This window comes from Euprymna scolopes, chromosome 2, assembly GCF_053919585.1.
Source record: "Euprymna scolopes isolate OS-2025 chromosome 2, ASM5391958v1, whole genome shotgun sequence".
Taxonomy (NCBI): Eukaryota; Metazoa; Mollusca; class Cephalopoda; order Sepiida; family Sepiolidae; genus Euprymna; species Euprymna scolopes.
This window is the reverse complement of record NC_136483.1, coordinates 105,701,851-105,717,369: the sequence shown is the minus strand read 5'-3', so window position 1 is coordinate 105,717,369 and position 15,519 is coordinate 105,701,851. Positions and strand designations below refer to the sequence as shown.

Sequence of the window (15,519 nt, the reverse complement as noted above, 5' to 3'; positions counted from 1 at the left end):
TAACATTTGAGCAGGGAGATCCTATGAGTATTTCAGATCCAGCACAAGAGGAATAGACATAAAAGAATTTTATGTACCCACAGACTATCTCATCAACATTGCAATTTTTCGCCACATAAAGACATGATGGGCCTGATGTCCATGTTCAGTGTACCAGAAAGGTCATAAGGCAGAAGTAGGCTCACTTACCTGGCTAGAAAAAAAAACATAATTGATTGTCAAAAATAAAATAATTGTTGCTTGAATCAAACCAGCTGGTCAGGTAAAACAAACTCGGTTGTCAGGAATAAAATAATTGGTATGTGTACAGTTTAATCAAGACATTAATAAATGAAAATATCGAAAAAAAAAAAAAAAAAAGTTTGTTATGGAACAAAGTTCTCCATAAAAAAAATTTCACTTAATTTTATCAAGTAGTTTTTATTTTACAGCGAAAAAAACAATTTATTATGGTATCGAGCAAACGGTTCGATTTTTAGGAAGAAAAGCTAGTAATAAAGATGGAGAGGGAGTGTCGGCACTTTAACTGGAGTTATCTCCCCATGGCGTGTTCAACAAATTTCATAGTGGCTGACTTCAACGCGTCGATCAAATTAAATGAATTTTTTTTCGGAGATCTTCAGTCCAAAACGGATATGTACAATATAACCCTTTTTTTTTTTTTTTTCGATATTTTCATTTTTTAATGTCTTGATTAAACTGTACAAGTACCAAATAATTGTCATTTGACATCACTTGCAAAGGTTAGCAGCAGAAAAAAATACCCCATTGCTGAATAAATGCCTTTGGGACATGGTTACATTAACAGTAAAGTCCTAAGGTGGGCAATTGCAGGTGAATGTGTGGGTGTCACAAATTGTTATATATCAATATGCAAACATTTATGAACAAGTCAGGCAAGATTGAACTTTTATTTGTATAAAATATGGTTGGATTGCAGAAAGAATTGTAAATGTTATTAAACATTCCATGAGTTAGAGTTAATAAATAATACTACACTTCTAAAAGCAAAATTAAGCTTAAAGCTCTCAAGGATTCATGCTAGAATTATCCACATGGCCTTGTGGTGTAACAGATAAGTGTTAATTAACAATCATTTCTAAGTGACAATGTTTTGGAAGTGGAAGTTCAATTCTTATTTACGATCGGAATGTTGTGAAAATAATATGCAAGATGACAATAGTAGTCTGAATAATCTACAAAATGCAAATTATCTGTCTGCTGTGATATTGTGAATTTTTATTTATTTTTTTATAGGAGTGAAAAGAAGTTTAATTTTATAGAAGTTGGTGTTTATAAAAAAATGATGTCTGGTATTGAGACGGATATCAAAGGCATTTCTACACCAGGTAAGACTCACTCATTTAGACATTTTTCTTAAATCAATACGGTTGCTTATAATGTGACTATTATAATACAGACGTTTACATCATAGCCATTATAGGAAAGGTGTTTTGCAATGTGGTCATTATAGAAAAGATATTTTATAACGTTGTCCTTATAGGAAAGGTGTTTGCAATGTAGCTATTATAGGAAAATTGTTTGCAAGATGGCCATTATAGGATAGGTGTTTGCAACATGATCATTATAGTAGGTTAATAATCATGATTGACGAAATCATAAATCATAAAAATAAACTTTTCTTGTTTTGATTTTTTTTCATTCTTGCTGCAACATCCTTTGCATTGGGGACTGAGTAAAAGACTCGGGATAACAGTACAATACAAAAAAATGTGAATTTAACTGTGTTGAATAGAAACTTTCTGAAAATAAACTATTCCTGTATTTGAATAAGCCTTTCTCAACTCATTCATAATGAATTATAACTTGAAAGGGACAGATTCTAGATAGAACATCAGTCGACAGGGAACATGTTTTAGTGAATACCGAAAATCCAGAACTCCAATCCAATTCTAGTGCAACACATAAAAGCTGGAGCGTACATCCATAGGGAACAAGTTCTCATGTAAAAGGTGAAACATCTGTCGATAGCGAACAAATTCTAGTGTTAAATATTTAAGCCGGGGTACCAAAAAGATCATTTGACAAGAGTAGATGTTATCGACATAGACACACTGGGTGGAAACATGATTGATTGTTGAAAATAAAGTAATTGTTGATTGAAGTCGAGCCTCATGGTTGGGAGAAAAAAAGCTTGCTGGATTGTCAGAAATAAAATAATTGATGATTGAAATCACCTGCAAAAGTTAGTGACAGAAGGAAATACCCTATTGTTGAATAAATGTCCTAGGAGCATAGTTATGTTAATAGTGCTGTCCTACAGTGGATGTTTGTAGACGAATGTGTAGGTGTCACATATTGTGATATAATATCAACATAAAATTGGTATGAGAAATTGATTGGGGATTTGATCCAAAAAAAAACCACCCTGTCAAGTTTCTGTGTGTGCATCTTGCTTCCTCACTAATCCATTCTCCTTGACCCCATCCTCCATGGCAATAAAAATATATCATCATATTTTTATATATCTGTGTCTCGTCATTCTTTTATGCACAATAGAAATACAATACTTATGCAAATACTGAAAAGCCGAAATACAATTCAACAGAAGATACATTCCGGTATGTCACCGGAAATCACTTTCATACACCGTTTCTCCTGTTGCACACTGGGTCAAATGTGTAGTGTGAAAAAAAAAAAGAGAAACAACTCTCTTCTCTCTCCTTTCCTCACAAATTCCCCAGTCTTTTATAATGCTAATTCACTGTTGACTTGCCAATCAATGCATGTGGGTTCATATGAACATTGGCTTAATTTTTTCTTTTCTCTTTTTTTAACAAAAACTGTTGCTCTTAAACATTATTTTTATTTTATTTTTTATTTATTTATTTATTTTTTTTGTAGGGTAGAAAATATCAAATCTTTGATTTTGCTTTAGATTTTATACAAAACAAGTCACTCTGATTCGTTTAAACTTTTGTTGGCAATTTTCACTATAAATATATTTTGCATTGTACTGCATGGAAATGAAACTTGGTCAGTGAAGGTTGAGAATATGCGTTGCATGGAGAGATATGATATGAGCATGTTACCACCATAGATGTGTAACATGAGTTTCAAAGGTAGATTTAGATCTGATGACTACAGAAAGGTTAAATGTGTTAATTTTTTTATTTTGTTGTTGCTGAGGATAGAGCGTTCTACCAGATGCCAGACATAATTTCAGTCACTCTAACCAAGAGATCTTTTTAAGATTCTAACTGTTCCTTTGAGTGCAATTGTTTGTATTTCTCTTGCAGTTGGTTCACCAGGTTTTGAAATTCTTTTTCATGAGTCCGGTTGCTCCTATGATTACTGGAATGATAGCAATCTTCAGATTCCAGTTTCTTTAAATTAAACCTTGGTATTCCGTTATCTTCTCCCTCTCTGTTAAGACCAGCATTATTTGTGTTGATTTTCTTATTTTGTTTTTCATGGGGATGGGGCATCCTACCAGATTCACCAACAATTTCAGTCACTCCAACTGGGAGATCTTTTTAAAATTCTAACTGTTCCTTTGAGTGCACTTGTAGTTCTTTTGCACCTGGTTCATTAGGTATATTTGCTTTGGTATTTTTTTTTTAAATAATTTTTTCATGAGTCCGGTTGCTTCTATAATTATTGGAATGAGGAAGATCTTAAGATTCCAGTTTTTTTTTTTTTTTTTCATATCGTACATCAGGCTTTGTGTTCATTTTTTTTTTTTTCATTTTACTTCAAAGTTCTCAGAAATTAAGGGGCCCTCTACCTGGGGTTAACACTTGCATCTGTATGAGATACATAGATATTCAAATCTTCCATAATGTTCTTTATCTAGCATTGAGTTCGAAAATAGTTGGGAACATAACTTTCTTCTCTCAATTGACCGTTTAAATGTTGTATAGAATACCTTTCTTGTGGTTTCTTGATCTTACTGGATTCCAAGACTTCATCTTGTCTGGTGTAGTATCCAGTTTTATCCTATTACTTGAGGTAATATCATTTGGAGAAGGCGCACCATTCCTAGTGTTGGTTAGCCATATCGAGATCCTATTTGGGCCACAAATGCGAAATGTGATTTTGAATATTTCGTCAGGGTTTACTTCTAGGGAAAAGTATCCTCATGCTAGGTTGTTCTGACAAACCTTTGTACAGAGAGGCCTTAGACATTCGAGGATAGTGTCTAGTCGGCATTCAAGTTCTCCTCCTTCAGTATAGGAAGATGTGTGCATAACAAGCAGACTTTGTTAATTTGGTCACAGTGAAAGAAGAGGTGCGATTTTGTGTTAGTAGATGAGATATTTGAACAGCAAATTGATGAATCCGATTAAACTAACAAGATGGAATAAAGAGAGCAGGGAATAAATCAGACGATTCTGAAGAATAAATGCCACAATAGTATAGAATAGGCTGAGACTAGCAACATTGTGTCCGTGAGGGAAGGGTAACAGGGATGAAGAAAGGATGGGACCAACCAAATTATAGATACACCTCTGAACATAGTCAAAAATCCTCAAATGGGACAAAGATTCACCAGTCCAAATATGACAACAGTACTCCATATATGGTCTGATAGTATATTTGTAAAGACAAAGAAAGTTTCTGGTGTGAGAAAGTGTTTGGATCGATAGAGAGAACTGACTTAGCAAGAAGTAGAAATAGCAATGGATCTAGTGTATGAACTTTAAACCAAAAAAATCTTTCTTAAACTACCTTTTCAAATGTTTTAAAAACCAAATAATGATTTTCATTTTATCTGTCCTTCTCTGATTATTTTTATTTTCAGCAACCTCGCTTCCAGAAGTGGACAAATCCCAAAGTGACACAGTATCAAAAGAATTCCAAAACAGTGTCACCAACTATTTACTGTGAGTTAATCTTTTTAGCTATTAACAATTCTGCCTTTTGATTAGGAATAAAATGTAGTATCTGTTCTGATGCTACTCTTAGTTTATTCTGCCCTCAGTCAGATAATGAGAATTCCTTGTAGACTGAGGTAATTATAATTATTGCTCCAATTCAGAATGCCTCTTTTTAGGAACTCTATTTTCTGCTCATTAAAAACTGACCTTGTGTCTACCTTTGGTCCTGTGGGAAGCTAAGTTATTAGGAATATGTATCTTGAGATTTCTTATCGAAAATACTTAAATGATGGAGAGGCGAAAAAATTGTTGCTTAGAAACATGAGATCTAGAACATTGTGAATTACCACATGGTTCAAGGAGAGAAGTCATCAGTTCACTTGGAAACACACACATATGCGAATTTGGCATTTTAGAGATGTTCAGATAAGATATGATTAATCAATAATTATCAATCTCTCTGTCTGTCTCCAACAACAACAATAAAGCAAATAAACCACTTGTCTTGGTCCTCATTTTCAGAATATGAACAAACTTGTTTGTGGATGGAAAGATCATGGTAAAAAAACAGATACCCAGCAAAGTATGTTATGCACATTTATGTATTTTGATTGATTATGACTTGTGGGACATTAGACTTCCCCTCTCAGAGGGGAAGTCTAACAGTAGCATTATTTGAACATAGGTGTTAAAAAGAATATCTGTGTAAGCGTTGATGAAGTAAGAAAAGGAAATTTTCCCATAAGAGATTTGGTCCTGGATATGACCTTAAACTATATCCAATGGTGAGGCCCCATCTTGCGGGCTTTGGGGAGTGTGAAGCCACCCTTTAATTGCCATTGCTCCCAGGTCCACTCTGACCGGAGTGGTAGAACCTGTTAGGGTCCCAACTATGGGTTAAATAGAAACCAATTTAAAAAAATAAATATACTCTATTAAAAAATTGTTCTTCAAAATCACTGGATTCGGCATTAAATAACCCGAAAAGGGTTGATATGCTGTAAAACAAAAACAACCAACCAACCAACCATAAGAGATTAAGCTGACATGCGCAGGAAGTAACATCATGGCAGGAAGTCGATATGGCAAAGGAGCAAGATGAATTCTGTCTCTTGAGTGTTTGATCTCAAAAATAAAAACATTGTTTTCGAGGATCTTCCACCTGCAGGAGTTGGCTGAGAAGATGTAATCATATAGATGAACTTGTTCATAAAAAATAAATTTTAATTTAATTTGATATTTGGCTAATTGTTACAAATGATAATTAAAATCGTGGCATTTGTTTTATTTATTTAAAGAATATTTTGCTGATAATTACTTTGACAATAAGAAAAAAAGAGAATATTTATTTTTTCGAAAGATTTAAATTAGTATTAATACAATAAATAAATTAATAAAATGTTGAAAGTTTATTTTAAAAAATTATTTACCTGACAATCATTTTTACAGTAAGAAGAAAGAAAATATCTTTTTTTTTTTTCTTTTTTTTTTTTCTTTTGTAGTTTTTAAGATGAGGATTGATATTTGTATTGTTTGGACTTCTATTCTTGTCTTGATTGTTATACTTACAATATTTACACCAATGTAACTTCCGATCTTGTTTAGGTGTATCTTGTGGAACTTGGGAACCTGTATATAATTTCAAACTGAACTCTTTACTTAACCTATGTGCATAGCTTGCTTTTGTTTTGTCAGCTATACCTGAGTAGAAGATCAGGGGGTACATCTGCGAAAACAATTATCGCAATAAAGACGAGAGCTTACTTCCAGCTTATGTCGCAGGAATGGATGGCAATGAAACGGGGTTGCCTTTGACTGATAACTGTTGTTTTCTTTTTTAATATGAGAAAAAGTAGTTCTTCAAGAGACAGTAAGTCAAGCAGTTGCTTCATGTCGGCTGCTTTGATGAGCGATGACTGATACATGATAAAATGAAACGTGGAATTTTAAGAAATAAATTATAAATCCAAAAGTTTTATTTCCATTCTAGCGATGCTTGTTCCAGCTGCAGACACAAGAAAAGATCATATTCTTCTCTGACATTGCAGAGAAATAATGAACAGACACTTAATGACGTTTACTCCTTGTACTTTAGCACATTTGAAACAGTGATGCCAAAATAAAAGTTTTGTGGATTTAAGTCATAGCATAGGCACAAAAGTATGAATATAGAACAGGTCAGAACAAATGTGACTTTTGTACTCTTGCACGTGCATTACGTCGTGAACCCCCACCCCAAGAATCCAGTGCTGTGCCAAGATGATATCACATAAGCGCAATGAGAACAGTAGTCGGAATAATGCAAATGATCCAGAATATTGTTTTAAAAAGTTGTTACAAATTTAAATAGATAAATAAAAAAGAGACTTTTATTTATTTAAAGAATACTTAGCTGACAGCGACAATTATTTTCCTTATATTATAAAACCTTACATGCATGCATTATTTTAAAAGAAATATTATTCATTATCATATTTGGTTTAACGTCCATTTTATATGTAGTTAGCTGTCAGACAGTTTTAAGAAATTGATTTTTAAATTAATCTATCATTGACTATATTTTTATTTATCCTTTTTTTCTCCCAAGTTAATTTTTATAAATTCTAGGCCTTCGAGTGCGGTCTAAGCTGCTGTCCACCATAGCACACCTTTTACACAGCTTGACACTATATTCCCTCAGATGTTGTATGTACCAATTACCAATGAGTGACGTGTGTATCATTGGTTTTGTCATCGTTGTGAACCCAAGTCATTTTCATTTGTTGACACCAATATTCGATTTAAAACAAGATTTATTTAAAAGAACAGTCACAGAAACAGGTTGTCTTCGTATGCATGAGAGATAGATAGCCTATGTCACTACATCAGTCATCCATGTACACTGCCCTCACTCCACCCTCACCTTTTCTTCAGGAGAGCTGCTAGATACATTTTCCTTGGATGAAATCTTGTCAGCTTCTCTTTTCTCACTTTGTATATCATCTACATATTAATGCGATAGCGTGTGTGTTCTTTTGTGTGTCATGCTTACATTGTCGTTTAATTGTTATGTTCTTTTATTTTTTGTCATAAATAATTTTACTAAGAATTCTTCATAAGTTTTGGTTTCGGTTTCGACTACAGCTGATGGCACTTAAATCATCTATTTTTTATATAAATAATTTTATCAAGAATTCTTCATAATATTTCTTTTCGGTTTCGATTATGGCTGAAGGAACTCAAGTTATATAAATATATATATATATATATATTATAAGTTTTTATTTCGGTTTCGATTCAAGCTAATGCACCCAAATCATATGGCTATATATTTTTATTTTTGAAATCGCAACTTTATAATATATAAAAATCGATAGAACATTAACTCTATAATAATATATAATAGAAACCTGCAAGAATTAAAATATCATATTTAAGCGTACTTTATGACTGGGCTTTACCAGGTGTTTGTGGGTGCTTAGATAAATACTTCTGCAGTTTGGACAAAAAAGCTACAATAATATCAGAGCGTCTCCATTTACACTTACCATCTACAGAATGCCAACATCAATATATTACATATGAATGAGTCCCCTGTGGAATTTCCACAGGTCCTGCAGGTCATATTTAGCAGAGTAAAAAGTGAATCTTGGGTTTACTTTTGGCAGATTCATAACTCTCATTTCTCTCATTTTGTCTTTTGGTTCTCACATTCCATGAACGATGTTTCTGACAAGTGCAAGAATTGCTATTTGAGTTGGAATCTATCCCTCTGACACTTATTGTTAGCTGACTTTTGATCATGAAGTATTTTTTTTGTTCATGTTTTTAGCTCCTTACATCGAATGGCTTCATGCCTTGTTTGGAGCGATTTCCATTAAGAAAAAGTGCCACCTTTCATATTTTGTATATTCCTCATACATTTGTCTATGCTGGAATAAATATATACACATTCAAAATTGAATTAGAAAACTAAAAATCACTCATCAACTTGCAGGCTCTGTTTTTAGTGACGTAGAGCTGAGCATATATGCATATTTTTTTAACAATGTATTTAAAAATCATATTCCAAATAAGGAATATACACAAAGATGTTAAGCTGTTTACAGCTGTTTCCAGATGATGTTTATTTTTAGTCATACAATGCAACATAAAATTTGTTTAAAATTCTTATTAGAACGGTATTTCATATGTACCCAGAGAAATTGTCAAATACTTTAGTAAGATGTGAAAAAATTTGTACATTAAAGTGTATAAGGCAGATTGGAATTTGAAAAATTACATCACAAGTTTTTGAACAAAAGATATATATAAGATCAAGAAATAATTAAGTTTACAAGTTAAAAGCTTCTGTAAATTTTAAGAGAATATAAATATTAATACATATGATCGTAAAAAAATTTTTAAATTGTGACAGCAGGAGAGGGTGGGTTTAAAAAGTGTGGCAATGGAAGTGAAATCGAAAGTAAAATTTTGCAAGCAACAAAAACAAAAAAACAGACACGTACCAGGTGCAAACTTGCAAAACATAAGACCGTAAGCAAACATCCTATCCATCAGACTAAGATTTTAACGACGCTATCACATCATAAATTTATCTATTAAAAAAATAAGTTTGAAATTCGCATTTGCACATGCATGTTTAAGATTCAGTATCGTAGCTGAATATTTTTATATGACCCTTTCCTTTCAAATAAAACGACATTTCTACATGAAATAATTGACCATTTTTTTTTTCTAATTTTTTTTTATTTGTCCAACAAATCATTCTTTCTTACGATACCATGTCCATGCCACAACGATACAGATGACAAAAGTTTATAGCGGACACACACAGACGTTTGCTTTTTATATAACAAGAAGAAGAAGAAGATATAATTGTTTTCTAATTATTGTCCTTTTTCTTTTTCATTCCAATCTTGTACTCGAGAAAACATAACACACAATATAATGGCCAACTTTTTAAGTATGATCTTCTTGATGTTATTAGTAGGGCTATGACAACAGCATATTCTTTTCTTTGTTTTGATTCTCAGGTATATATCCATTGATCTCTTATATGTTTTCATGTAGAGTGATGTGGGTCTCGGTTGATTGTGTCTAACTGTGTCGGATATATACTCGAGATTCAAAACAATGAAAAGAATATGTTGTTATCATAGCCCTAGTTATTAGTGATAGATTTTGTTAAAATATAAAATTTATAATTGTTATTAAATTTCCATTTTTATTTTTGATTCAGGGGTTTTGTGAATGACAAGTGCCAAGATGAATGTCCATTACCAACGTATAGTATGTCTGAAGGCGAAATGAATTTTGTGTTAGAAACGGTGGATAATATGGGACTTTATGTTGTACAAACAGGATCTGTGAGTTTCGTTTACTTTTTTTATTTAATTTTCTGAAAAGTATTTTATAGGTACAATGTTTTTTTGAATTGCAATAAATATATATATATATATATATATATATACACACACGCACACACACATAGCTACATCATGATATATATATACACACACACATACACACTAACAAGGGTACCCAGTGTTGCCTGAGCCATATAAATAAGCAGTAACAGAATCATTCTTATTCAATTTGGATTTCGGAAGTTTTAGTGAGGCATATAAACACATTCACACTAACATCTTTCCTTCATATAATAGACTAGTGTGGGTGCCCAGCGTTGCCCAAGTGTTTAGAGATGTAAAAGAAAAAAAAAAGTTTTGGTAGGCAGGTAGGCTCAAACCCGAAGCCTTGAGGCGAAGGTGGAAAAACAGCATGATAACTTACCTCGATGTTACAAGGGCAGTGGAATTGAGAATGGTTGAAATTAAACTGTTTAAAAGTTAAGTGACAGGTGTGTAAATTTAACGAGGTCAAACATCACACCGTAGGGGAATGAAATCATGCACTTAACTTTGGCTGCAAGCCAGTTTCCCCAAGATGTTGGGGAAAACCAGCACCCCATAAAAAAGGGAATATTCAAATGAATAGCAATTGTTTGAAATGACAGATTTTGCCCGCACTGACTCTCAGGATTCCAAAAATTTGGACTCTGATTCCTAGAATTCAAAAATATCTAATTCCCACTCTGATTCAAACTCCTTATTTTAATTGTTGACTAACAGAGAGAACCAATGTTGCCCGGGATTGAATCAGGATCAACGAATGTTCCACACTTTCAATACTTTTATTATCATCGAAATCGGTGAAATTAACCATTTTTCAATCAAGTCGGGGACTCACTGTGGTGCACTAAGAGGAAGCTTCACATACCTCCTCACAGTGACGTAGTCCACAATACATTGTAGTCTATAATTCACTGTAAAGAACCTACTGTTGATTTTATAAAATTATTTTTATATAATGGCTTGAATCAAAGTTCAAAATGCAAAAATTAAGTATCATGATTAAATTGTGCTCTAAACAGAAACATTCATTTTGAATGATCCTCTGTCTTATCAAAGAACCTATTGTTGATTTTATATGCCGAACCCTTCTGCTTGTGTGGTGATAAAACTTCTCAAATGTACCTATGATGTTAGGCTGTAGAAAGGCGGTCAAAATCAAACTGTTCCTTCATTAATTGGAATTTTTGGATTATCGACTTTGGATACTTATCTAAAGGCATTTTGATACAAAACCTAAGAATACTCTGACGCATAAAATATATTTGTAAGAAATTTAAAAAAATTAGCCCAGCTGTTTCAGAGTCTATAGAGAATGAACTCCCATAGATAAACTTTTTTTTTATAAATAAGTAGAAATAGAGATTCTTTGAAGATTGAAGAATCCATCTCCAACTCCAAGAATTTTTACAAGTTCTTACAAGTTCAAATTTTTACAGCTTCTTTCAAAAAGCTCTGAATACGCATTTCTTGGAAAAGTTGTTAGATGAAAAAAAAAACTACTAAAGAATTTTTTTTAATGTTTGGATTTTAATATCTTTTATATTTATAAAAATGTCATTTATGTATGCTAAGAGTAAGTAACTCATTTGGCATAATTGTTAGTGTTTTTTTCGGTTAAATCATACCAAAGACTTTTAAAAATGATAAATCTTGTTATTATAAGCTAAGGATCAAGAGTAAGTGGAGTAATCCTGGAAAAGAGATGGTGTCTTCACTTACACATCAGGTTAAGAACTAATGAAGATGGAGCCTTAAGGTTGCCCTCAACTATTGTTAGCCACTTATGTTTTTGTTGTTACTCATATTGCAGTTTTCTTACTGGCATTCTGCTTTATTTTTTATGATTATTGGTTATCATATCATATTTAACTAGCATGGGTGCCCAGCGTTGCCCGGGTATTTGGAGATGTATGTTGAGCAAAAAAAAAAAAAAAAAGTGGTCAATTTTTTTAACTTTGACCCCTATTATGACCCCTTAAAATTTATTGTTTTGGGCTCAAATCAAGTTATTAAGTTAGATCCATGTCCAATGAACCTATATGTAAAATTTCAAGTGTTTAGACCCAAAATTGTCAGAGGAGTTTGGTAGAGTTCTCAAAGGTCAAATCGTTGAACTTTGACCCCTTAATCGCCAAATTTCTGGCTGAAAACCGATCACATCGATTTTCCCAAATCTCAATACCCTGTATATCAAATTTCGAGTCTGTAGACTAAAAGTTGACAGAGTTATTGCGTAGGGAAATGTACACACATAGACACACAGATACAGACACTTTTACTTTTATAGATATATAGATTATATACTAGGTTTACTTAGGAAATCCTTGTTATCTAATATATCTGCTGCTTGAGATCTTGAAACTTGTAGCAGTAGGAGCAGATATACTCACGGCTTATAATTGTGAATATGTTTTGTTTGTAATATCATTGCTGATTGGTTATAGCAGTCAACTTCGTTCCTGGCTTGACCAATCAAACGCCACCTCTCTGGTGAGCTGAACACGTGATGAAGTGCATAAAGATTAAATCACAGCAACTCTTTCTCTCTCGCTCTCAGAACAGATTAATCTCCAACTACTCTCTTGAGATGCAACATAACCCACACAGGCCTTCGGACCAAGGGTTCGACAAGAAGACAAAAAATCAAACAATAACTTCAACCGCATGAACTTTTCTTCTCCCACAGGATGATCTAATCATACTAATGAAGATAATCAATATACAGTAGCGTCCAAAACTAAGGGACAAAATTTTAAGACCTAATATTTGTTAGAAATAACAACTGTGAAAAGCTGAAATTTTGACAACTGGTAGTTATCATCCATAATAACATACTAAAATTTGAATCCTTTGCAAAGGATTATTATGGATGATAACAACTACCAGTTGTCAAAATTTCAGCTTTTCATGGTTGTTATTTCTAACAAATATTAGGTTTTTAAATTTTGTCCCTTAGTTTTGGACGCTACTGTAGCCGTTCTAAAATGATAGAGAAACTGTCTTTATATGCTACAAACTTTTTACTCCCCAGCATTTTTCTCTAATTCTTTTTTTTTTTTTTTTTTTTTTTTTTCAGGGTCAACATTCAAATATACGAATTGCGAAAACCAAAGAACAATTACAAGATGATCAAGTTGTGTTATCTTAACGTGTAAATAAACATTCAATTATTACTCAGCTATATTATCTGGATTATTCGAGCTACCTGTGGTGCAACAGATAAAGTTCAAAGTACAATCAGTTCTAAATGGCAGTCTCCTAGAGCTGGAAGATTCAGTCTTCAGTTTGATACAAGGATAAGGATACAATTGCAAATTACTTAAGACTTCTACCTTTTCATGGCTGGCAGAATGAGAACAAACTACCCCCAGGGATTAAATAAAGGGTTTTGTTTGAAATTTTGTGCAGATTCTGGAGTTTGTACAAGATGCGCCTGAAGAAGGTCGGAGGTTACATCAACTGAAACATTGTGAGAATAACATTCATGATGAGGCCAAGAGTTTGTATAATCCATCAGTCAACTTGTTTCGTTTTCTCTCCACAAACAATGTGTGTGTGTGTGGGGAGTATCTAATATGACAAAATGTAAATGTGTTAATAATAAATATATTTTATGCAATCTAACTTGTTCGCAGACTTTATGTTCAGTTTTTTCTTTTACACATCGCAAGTATACTTGGAAAATGCTGATATTGATTTTAGAATCAAATTATAAGTGATATTCAAATCCAGTCCAATCTATCATTGTATTGAAATGTTAATGGGAAATATGAACCTTAATGATTATTAAAGATTATTAGTCTGTGTGTGTGTATATATATATATATATATATATATATATATATAAAAATTCATATTCCTGTCTGTTTGTTTGTTTTTGTTTGTTCACAATTTGATTAATATATATACAAAAGGTCCGTTAGTTTAGTATTTCATTTATTTTTATATATATATATATATATATATTATGATTCTTTAAAAGATATACGATTAAGAGGTCACCTCATTTGTTTGTTATATTGAGGAAAATTGATTGTATTATTACAATCAATTAGCGATATGTTAGTTTAAGTTTTTTGTTTTGTTTTTTTTTTTTTGACATAGGCATCACCACTTATCAAGGCCAAGAGGCCACTCGAGGATAAGGGTTAAAAAGTGTACAGTAGAAATTGGACAATATAGTAATCGTTAGTAAAAGAAATTCGGTAAATTTGTTAACAAGTGGAACGCCACATCAAGAACTTGTTTAAGTTAGACTTGAAGACAACCATATTGTAGTCAGCTGGAAAGCAGGAAAACAGAGATGATTCCACAGGTGTGCAGTTCTAAGAAAGAAGCTTTGTTCATGGAATCTACGTTTAGGTTTAGGCACAGATAACGAGTGGGAGGAATTATTGATAGTGTTTTCAGCTAGACAAGTGTTTCTTGTGAAAGTTTGGCAAGGGGGGGACCATAGACTGAAGCTCAGTCGAACACATTCCATGAAAATAACGATACAGCAGAGACAAACTCGCAACATCTCTTCTGTGAGATAGAGGTTGCAGGGAAGAGAAAAGGACATCTCCTACGAGGCTACAAAGTCTATTTTGAACTCTATCAAGGCAGGACAAGTCTTTTCTAGCAGCTCCTGCCCATATGTGGTAACAGTATTCCATCCTTGGACGTACCTAGCTCTTATATAGATCGAGAATTGCATCAGCTACTGGATCGATAGAAGGACCCCACCATTTTTCCAGCGGCATGGCAACAGATTTGATGTACCTGTTCCATTTAAGATCAGGAGTAAAGGTCAAGCCCAGAAGCTTGTCAAAACTTGAGGCCTCCTCAAGACGAGAGCCATTCATTTCAACTGATGGCAGATGGGGATCAGAACGTTGATGTAAAGAGAGAAGCTTGGTTTTAGATGCATTAAAAGTAACCAGCCACTCCTTTCCCCATTGTACCACATGCTCAAGATCAGAGGAAAGAGAATCGGAGAGAACTTAGTCGTTTACTGACTTAGATGTGCTACCATAGATGGTAGTGTCATCAGCATAAATGTCTACAAATGATGTAAGGATGTGATTTGGAAGATCATTAATGTAGATCAGGAAAAGAGTTGGGCCCAGGATGGATCCCTGAGGGACACCGGCATTAATACTGTGAGCTTCTGATTTTTGCCCCTCAACTACTACTCTTATGAACCTATCAGAAAGAAATGATTTAATAATTGAGAAGACTTTTCCATCGATGTTACCCACGATGAAAATGATTAATATCCTTAGTATAGTAGGTGTGTTCAAAAG

General features: G+C 33.1%; 1 protein-coding gene across 2 annotated transcripts in view; it reads left to right on the top strand.

The window, feature by feature from the left end:
* Window positions 1–13,858, top strand: part of LOC145294003 (inactive peptidyl-prolyl cis-trans isomerase FKBP6-like) — a 58,393-nt gene extending 44,535 nt beyond the window's left edge. For both annotated transcript variants that reach the window (XM_080140957.1, XM_080140945.1), the window contains exons 11-14: window positions 1,258–1,349; window positions 4,766–4,847; window positions 10,063–10,189; window positions 13,311–13,858. In XM_080140957.1, the coding sequence (XP_079997083.1) occupies window positions 1,258–1,349; window positions 4,766–4,847; window positions 10,063–10,189; window positions 13,311–13,382 (373 nt within the window). In that variant the 3' untranslated portion in view covers window positions 13,383–13,858. The remainder of the gene's footprint in view (window positions 1–1,257; window positions 1,350–4,765; window positions 4,848–10,062; window positions 10,190–13,310) is intronic.
* The last annotated feature ends 1,661 nt before the right edge of the window (window positions 13,859–15,519 follow it).